The following is a 9,750-nucleotide window of genomic DNA, read 5'->3' as shown; positions in this document are numbered from 1 at the left end:
AGAACGCTAGCAGACTTGCAACATGTAGGTGTTTGTGAACAATGTGTTCACCAGGTGTACTCCATCCCCCTCATGGTTGCCTTACTGAAATATATTGCTAAGGAATCTCCTAAGCAGTATTGTCTATCCCAATGATGATCCTTAGGAGAGGTCCCTTTAATTAGATACTTTAGGGACAAGAAGTGAGGATAACGGGAACAAGTAATCGAGTTTAATGAGTTGATGAAATTACTTATTGTGTGTTGAAAACCCTATGTGCTCACCAGGTTCGCAAGCCTGACCCACTCAATTTCTTGTATTACATGTAGTGGAAAAGAGCACATGTGTGATTATCAAATGAGAGATATATGGATTATAGGCCATTAGAATAATAGATGTTTATAAGGCTTGTACTATTTCTGTTTAAGCTTATGCATTGCATTGACGATGACATCCTAACGTTTTTAATATAATGAAAATACGTTTATTCGGAAATGCTTTGATAATATAGTTATCATATTTTTTTTCGAACAAACTCCTCAATATTATTCTTAAAAAGGATACTCTTATTTTAAATAAAGCAAAAACAAATCGATATTTTCTGGCCGTGAAATTAGGGATGTCACTTGTTGGTATTAGAGCATTAGTTTAAGTGAACTAGGAATTTGTAGGATTTCTAGAATTAAATGTAGAATGATAAGTGGTGATTGTGAGATGAGTATCTGCTATATTTAGGAGATATGCCTAAATAGACATGAACACTAGCTTATTTTAGGAAAGATGCCTAAATTGCTTTTATGCGCTAAATGATTTATGATACTTTATATGTTATTATATGATCGGATCTATGGTCTATTGCTGACCAGATCTGGAAACTTTATATGTTCAGATTTCTAAACGTTCGACTACGATATTGGAACTAGCATTTAACTTTTCGGAGAAACAAGGAGGATTTAAACGTCTATCATAAATAAAGATCTAAATTCACCTAATTTAGTGTATAGATCGACATGGTGAGAAATCAAAGCTGATTAGGAAACACTAATGAAAACCATCAGCCCGAGACATGAGTGATTAAGCGTGCACCATAAGTAGCAGCTACACCCGAACCAATCACGATGGCAGGAGTACAAGCGATGATACAAATGATGTTGGATCGTCAGATGGAAGAGACAAGGCATTTACTTCAATGAAATAGGGATGAACCTACTATGCCTATTATGCAGCTGGGACTAAACATCAAATGGTCAGAAGAAGGGAATTACAGTAGAACTGTTGGTACTGTTGAACCACCAATGGTTAGAAGAAATAACCAAGATGAGGGAATCGAATGCAATTATAAAGACTTCAAGACTTGAAAACTATTAAATTTTACTGGGAAAGAAGATCCAATCAGAGTTATGAAATGGATCTCTGAAATGGAGCTAACTTTTATAACGTGTGGTTGTAAGGGAAAGCTACAAACCACTTATGTTGTCCGTTAGTTTAGGGGTGGAGCTGTTCATGGGTGGAACACTTTGGGAAAGACCATAAGCACCAAAGATCCACTACAACTGACATGGGCATAATTATTGGTACACTTTAAATGCATGTTCTGCTCAGCCTAAAACATGCAAGAACTAGAGAACCAGTTTCCGACGTTGAAAAAGGGCACAAGCGTTCATTGATGAGTATACCAGTGCCTTCACAGACAAGATGGATTTTTCTTTGTAGATCGTCCCCGACGAGCTAACAAAAATCGATAAGTATACAAAAGGACTACCACGGGAATACATTATGCCAGTACGCCAGACACCTACTCTTGAGGCGGCCATCCAGGCAGCTAAGTCTGTTGAAGAAATGATCAAAGACAACACCTCCAACAAGGTAGAAGTTGGCGAGAAGTTTGAAGGATCTTCAAGGTCCAACAAGAAAACAATATTCTTAAATTTTGGTTCTAAAAAGTTTGGAGGAGGAGGAGGTGAAGCAAGATGGTGTGATAAGTGCAAAAAGAAACACTTTGAAAAATGTGGCGAGGAGGTGACTGTTTCAAGTGTGGAAAGTTTGGGCATTACACCTATGAGTGCACATTCAAAAAGAAGTTGTGTTACGGGTGTAATGAAGAAGGGCGTATTTCTAGGGACTTCCCGAAGAAGAAAGAGGCAGCAATGACTAATTTTCCGCCAAGGTCAAAGGCAAGAGCATTCCAGATGAACCTGGAAGCAGCAAGGGATGAAGTTGATGTTGCTTCAAGTACCTTTTTTTAAATGGATTGCCTACCAATATATTGTTTGATTCTGGATCAAATTACTCCTTTATATATCATAAATTTAGTGGAAGACTAGCATTGCTTGTAGATAAACTTGATAATGCTCTAGTTATAGAAGTTGCTAGTGGCAAATTCATACACGTTAGCGATTGCATTAAAAACATTGTCATCATCTTGAACGAAAATAAATTCCACGAGGAGTTGTTTCACATTGAGTTGAACAGTTTTGACATTGTACTAGGAATGGATTGGCTTAGTGCAAATGATGCTGATATACTATACAGGAAGAAGATGGTGAGAGTAAATCCACCTGGAAAAGACTCGTTTATGGTGTACAGGGACAAGTGTAAATTCTAGAATCATTTCCCTGATGAAAGCCATAAACTGTTTGTCCAAAGGATGCACATCATACTTGGCATTTGTGATCAATGAAAAGAAAAAAAAGAAAGAGATACAAAGAATACTAGTGGTGTGTGACTACCCATAAATCTTTCCCAAATAACTTCCTGGATTACCCCCTAATAGACAAGTAGAGTTTCGAATAGACTTGTTGCTAGGATCGATGCCAATAGCAAAAGCACCATACCGACTAGCACCGAAAGAGATGAAGGAACTTATGGTGCAACTTCAGGAGTTGTTGGACAATGGTTTCATTAGACCTAGTGCGTCACCCAGGGGAGTTTCGGTGTTATTCGTGAAGAAGAAGGATGTAAGCATGAGGATGTGCATAGTCTATAGAGAGCTGAAGAAGGCAACATTAAAGAAAAAGTATCCATTTCCAAGGATTGACGTCTTATTTGATCAGCTACACAGTTCGAGATATTTCTCAAAGATCGATCATAGGTCAGGATATCATCTGCTAAAGGTGAGAGAGCAAGATATTTAGAATACCACATTCAGAATGAGATACATATACTATGAGTTCTTGGTTATGTCATTTGGACTAACCAATGCTCCAGTAGCATTTATGGATTTGATGAACAAAGTTTGTAAACCATTCTTCGATAAATCCGTAATAGTGTTCATAGATGACATTTTGATTTACTCAAACAGCCAGCAAGAGCATGGCAAGCACCTACCAGAAGTATTAGAAGTTTTGAAGTAGGAGAAACTATATGTAAAGTTCTCCAAATCTGATTTTTGGATTCAAGAAGTCCAATTATTGGGTCACCTGGTTAACCAAGAAGGAATAATGGTGGATCCTGCAAATATTGAAGGTGTGATGAAATGGGAACGACCAAAAATTCCCACTAAGATTCATAGTTTTCTGTGATTAGCTAGATATTACCGAAGGTTTATCCTAGGATTTTCTTCGATAGCTGCTCTATTAACAGATTTGACCCATAAAAGAGCTACATATACATGGACTAAGAAACATGAAGAAGCATTCGAGAAATTAAAGAAGAAGTTGTGTGAAGCACCAGTTCTTTCTTTACCTGACTGAGTTCAAGACTTTGTAGTCTATAGCGATGCATCTGGAGTTGGGTTAGATTGTGTCCTATCCCACGGAGATAATGTAATAGCATATGCATCTCGAAAATTGAAAGAGGACGATACGAACTACCCCACTAATTATCTGGAGTTGGCAGTAGTAGTATTCACATTAAAGATATGGAGGCATTATCTTTACGACACAAAGTGCAAACTCTCCAATGATCATAAAAGTCTCTAGTATGTCTTTGATCAAAAGGAATTGAATATGAGGCAACGAAGCTGGATAGAATTACTCAAGGATTACGAATGTAGGATACTTTATCACCCTGGTAAAGCAAATGTTGTAGTTGATGCTCTAAGTCGAAAAGTAAACTTGAAAAGAAAAATACCAAGAGCGTTAAAATAGAAGTTGTTTCAACAATTGTGGAAAGCATTAAGAAATCTCTGGAAGAAGATCTGGAGAAAACTGACCGAAAGGAAGAACGCTTAGGCAAAACATTGGTATTCAGTAAAAGTAGTCTAGGATTAAAGGTATTCCAAAATAGTATTGGGGTGCCTAAAATGATAGGAATAAGGGATCTTTTGATAGAAGAAGCTCACAAGACCTTGTACTCGATTCATCTTGGCAACACTAAGACGCATAGGGATATGAAACCTTACTACTGATGGCCGATGATGAAGCTCGATGTTGTAAATATATGGCAGAGTGGTGTAACATGTGCGAGAGTTAATGCACAACATCAGAATCTATATGAGAGTTTAGAACCTTTACCTGTACCGATGGGTAATGGGAAGACATCACCACAGATTTTGTGAATAAACTATCCAGGATGAAGAACGGTCACGACATGATTTGGGTAGTCGTGGATCGGTTCACAAAGAGTGCACACTTCATAGCCACTAATGAGAGGTGGTCTATGGATAAGCTTTCAAATACTTATGGGATGGAGATAGTAAGAATTCACGGTGTTCCTTTAACAATTATATCAGATTGTGATAGTCATTTCACATCAAGATTTTGGAAAATTCTACAAGAGGAAAATGGTACAAAGTTGTGTTTAAATACTACCTACCATCCGCAGACTGATGATCAAAGCAAAAGAACAATTCAAACATTGGAAGATATTTTAAGAGTATGTACCCTAGAATTTCAAGGTCACTGGGATGAGCATTTACCCCTGGTAGAGTTTTCTTACAATAATGGTTACCATTCGAGCATTAAGATGGCACCTTATTAAGCCTTGTATGGACAAAAGTCTCATACGCTGTCTTGTTGGCTTGAAGTTGGAGAAAATCAATTTTTGGGTCCTGAAATAGTCCGTTAGACTGTAGAAAAGTTAAAAGTCTCATCAATATTGATCAAAGTCTCATCATGGAAGAGACTTATAAGATTTTCAAAGAGAGAAAAGTTGAGTCTAAGATTTATTGGACCATCCAAGGTTCTTCGGAGGATTAGGAACCAAGCTTACAAGTTGGAATTGCCGGAAGAACTGGATGGTATTAATAACACTTTTCATGTGTGTTATTTAAGGAAGTTTACGAGAGAAGATAAGAGGTTAATCAAAAAGATTAAAGAAATTGTTGACCGTAAGACAAAGAAATTACGATGTAAGATAGTCGAATTAGTGCTTGTGCAATGTAAACATTCTAATGTACTAAACCTCACCTGTGAGACAAAGAATGACATGATGAGTCGCTTTCCATAGGATGAGAGAATTGTAATACTTGCATTTCTGACTAATCATTATTATAATTATGAAACATTTAGGGTCAACAATTGTAACCTATTTTGAAGTAATAAAGAAGAATTATTTGAGTATTATGTGATTTATGTGCAATATACGTGCTCATAACGATATAATAAATAATAATAAAAATATGCATAAAAAATAGAATGAAGATTTGACTCAATATCTTTAAAGAAAGTTGAAGTAGTCGTAACAAGGATTTCGGGGATATAAGGAATGTTGAAATCTGACTTATAATGAAGAAGTCATGACCCGTCGAAGTTTTAAGACTAAATCGGCACGTCGTCGTGTATCACAAAATGTGAATTTTTGATAAGCTAGTTTTTAGCCATAGGGATCTAAACAAAAGTCGTAGTATACATTAAACCAAGAATTTACATAAAAAGAACGTCCAAAACTGCCTTCGTTAGAGGAAGTTATGAATTTTCTAAGATTTTGCATAGCAGCATGTAGCCTGGAAATCGAATTTTAGATCAATCAAGTTTTAACCGACACAAACCAAAAGAGAATTGAAGATCTCATTAATAAGAGCTCAACGATATCAGGACAGTCTAAAACGGACATCAGATGAAAAGTTATGAATTGTTAACATGCTTTAACTGTTTAAGCATGTTAAAATATAACTTTAAAAATAAACTCAAAATTAGCCAAATAGTCTAAACGGAAGTTGTAGACCGTATTGATACCTACACGTGGATATATGGAATGTCAAAAACGGAGATCATATACGAATGTTACGGATTTTAGAAGATAATTAGTTTTTGGAGTAACCAACGAGTGACACGTGGCGCGATCTGAGCCACTGCTTCCCCCCCACGGCTTGCCACCAAATGGTGACACATGGAAACATTACGCCCAAGGTAATGAGCAGTATGCCCAACATCCGTCCTCTTCTCAGCCTATAAATAGAGGCACAAATCACTTGTTTTCTTCACACCTTTTCTCAACCAATCTCTCCCAAACACCCCCAAACCCTCCATTCTTCCCCTAGCACCTCTTGGGTGTTAGAAGTGAGTCTCAGAGCGCCAGAAGACCCCGAGAAGAAGAGATTTTAGCTTAGAAGTTCTACCTGCGCAGAGCCCGGTTCCTCACTAAACCACCTTGTAATTGAGTTATGCTTAAGTATAACTTATGTTTAACTTCATTATCATTATTATGAACCTATAAACAATATTTATTAGTGATTTGAAGTCTTCATACTGATTAATCTGCTTACAGGGACAATGTTTAGGCTATGATTTAGTGAGGTGTTTAAAGTGGGATTTCCAAATAGTATACTTCCTATACCAAACGAACCCTACCTCCGATATGATCCTACCTGGTTGTTCCTTACTTAATAGATCATGAAAGTAGACTTTGAGTTAATGATGAATGTAGACTAATAATTAGTCGCAATAAATATTAGACTAAACTTAGTGATAATAATACTAGGTTTCGTCAATGTAAAAGGCAATTGTTAGAAGCGAAGTGCTACCCATATTACAAGTCGTCACTTTAACAAGTAAGTTCATAATTACTTTCATCTTACACATAGATATGAAGTATTTAATATAAATTACGTGCTATATGTGCCTATTATATGTGTTCAGGACCTCTATGTTGGATGAATGATTTATACATGTTTTACTTGATTTAAACTGTATTTGTATTTTATACCTATCATTATGTTTGGAAAAGATGGGTACATGAAATAAAATGATGAGAGGCCTCGATGTTGAAAGTTGGCCTAGTCATCTAGAGGAGTATAGATGACGACCAAAAACTATTCTAGACAATCTAGCGGAACGCTATCAGGCTCGCAACCTATAGGTGTTTGTGAATGATGTGTTCACTAGGTGTACTCCATCCCATCATGCTTTCCTTACTGACATATATTGCTTAGGAATCCCCTAAGTAATATTGGCTATCCCGATGATGATCATTAGGACATGTACCTTTAATTAGATACTTTAGGGACAGGAAGTGAGGATAACTAAAACGGGTAATCGGGTTGAATGATTTGATGAAATTACAGAACTTAATTATTGTGGGTTGAACACCATTTGTGCACACCAGGTTCCCTGGTTTGACCCACTAAGTGTCTTGTATTACAGTTAGTGGAAAAAGATGAGAGATCTATGGATTACAGGCCATTAGAATAATAGATGCGTGTGAGGCCTGTAATATTTCTGTTTATGCTTATGCACTGTATTGACGATGACGTCCCAACATATTTTATATAATTAAAATACATTTCTTCAGAAATATTTTGATAATATACTTATCATATTTTTGGAAACAAATTCCGCAATATTATTCTTAAAAAGGATACTCTAATTTTAAATGAAGCATAAACAAATCTATCTTTTCTCACCGTGAAATTGGGGATGTCACAATCTCCTTTACTATCCTTTCCCATAACCCTCTTTGCAAGTTTCATCTCGATAATTCTCTCAGATGTTTTTCATTTACCCTTACCATCTTTCTCTTTGTTTACTTTCTGTCCGCTATTTATTTCATTAACTACTCTTGCTCCTTTATCTCTCTCAGTTCCTTTATCTCCCTCATCAACTGATTTTCCTCTTTTAGTTCCTTCACCAACTAATTTTTCTCCACTTCCTTCCACTTCCTCCCCTACTATTGCTTTCCTTTTCTTAACATTTTTGTGGGCTTTTGTACTTGAGTTGTTTCAACTTGAGGACAAGTTACCTTGTTATGTCCTACTTGTTTACACACACTACACACAAATTTTTCCCTACCTTAAATACAACGTGTCTTTGAAGCTATTCAAATGAATCTTTTTTTTTTCTTTTTTACTTTAGGTCTACTAGGTATTTGTAACGACGTAAATTTTAAACCAATTTTTCATTTTTACAAACATCAAAACATCGAGTAATAATTTAAGTTCCAATGTAAACAATATTGTCATGACCGATTACATAACAAAGATCACAAAATAGTTTTCCCCGAGTGTGTGTACGATTACGTCGGTGCCTTCCCACGGTCCTCGCTAGTACCTGAAGCACATAACACAATAACTGTAAGCATAAATGCTTAAAGAGTTCCCCAAAATACAACCTACGCACATACGCCTTTCCAGGCCCTGACCTTTCAGTCCATGTGTCTCAGGGGACTTCCGTCCCGATTGGGTGAACCTTCCGGTCCTACCCACATCAACCTTACGGTCCATTTTACAACGCCTTCCGGCCCATAACATATCCGCCTTCCGACCCATAATATAATTCCTTCCGGCCCATATCAAGCATATCATACACGAAACATATAACGAATAACTTATCACACATAACACATATATCTCATAGCATATCTGACCTTCCAGTCACACAGTCAAACCCTTCCGGGTACAGTATAGTGAGAAGACTCACCTCGCGTATCTCAATAACTCGCGAACCCTGGAAATCACTCGTGCTCGAACCCCCGAGCTATAATCCTCCTATAACATCATATATCTATAATTAATACTTGTACCACTAAGGTTGACCATCCCTATCAAGTCAACATTGGTCAACTCTGGTCAACAGTCAATGGTCAATTTGACCGGACTCGGCGAGTGCACTAGAGCGACTCGGCGAGTCTACGCATTTTCACCAACTCGCAAGGATTTCCCCTTGACACGTCGAGTACTCCCCTGACTCGACGAGTTCCACTTGGTCATGAATCACAGGGCCACCTCGACTCAACTCGCCGAGTCGCAAGGACAACTCGGCGAGTCCCAACTCGGCTCGGTCCACCTGTCAATCCCTCTCTAACTCTCTGTGACTCACTGAGTCACCCATAACTCGGCAAGACTACTCATTGGGTGGTTTTAAGGACAATATTCAAGCTACTCGTCGAGTCTGTTCTTCAGACTCAGCGAGTCCATGCCATGCATCAGCTAAAACTTGCTTTTGCGGTCAGATCCGTTCCATATACACATAAATCTAGCCTTCCCAAGCTCATTTATCACGTAAAGTCTCAGTCTTGGCCGCCATACAACACTTACAAGGCTCTTTCTGGGGAAATAACCTCTAATATGGCAACCCTAGTCTCCAACTCAAAAGAATGGACATAAAGCATATCATTTGGGGCCTTCTGGACCTGCTAAGGTCCAAATCTGGGTTCCATACCTCCATGGGACCTTTCACACTTCAAATACAAGTCAAATAAGGCAAGAAGAAACCCTAGATTTGACATATGAACCAAAACACGAAGATTAGCTCTGAAAGTTACCTCAAGAAGCTTCCCTTGATGAAATAGAAGCAGATCCAAGCTCCCCAACTCTTCTAGCTTGATCTTCTCCTTCCTTTCTTGCAATAACACACAAATTGGTGAACAAATAGCCTCTTATCTCACTCACAAGGA

General features: G+C 37.7%; 1 protein-coding gene across 1 annotated transcript; it reads left to right on the top strand.

Annotated features, from left to right (window-relative positions):
* Positions 1-1,985: 1,985 nt before the first annotated feature.
* On the top strand, positions 1,986-2,584 carry LOC145040703 (uncharacterized). The gene is made up of 2 exons (XM_078988610.1): positions 1,986-2,211; positions 2,316-2,584. The coding sequence occupies exons 1-2, from the start codon at positions 1,986-1,988 to the stop codon at positions 2,582-2,584; spliced, it is 495 nt and encodes a 164-aa protein (XP_078844736.1).
* The last annotated feature ends 7,166 nt before the right edge of the window (positions 2,585-9,750 follow it).

This window comes from Lactuca saligna, chromosome 4 (assembly GCF_052625555.1).
Source record: "Lactuca saligna cultivar CGN05327 chromosome 4, ASM5262555v1, whole genome shotgun sequence".
NCBI lineage: Eukaryota > Viridiplantae > Streptophyta > Magnoliopsida > Asterales > Asteraceae > Lactuca > Lactuca saligna.
The sequence above is the reverse complement of the archived record's forward strand: the minus strand, read 5'-3'. Positions and strand labels throughout refer to the sequence as shown.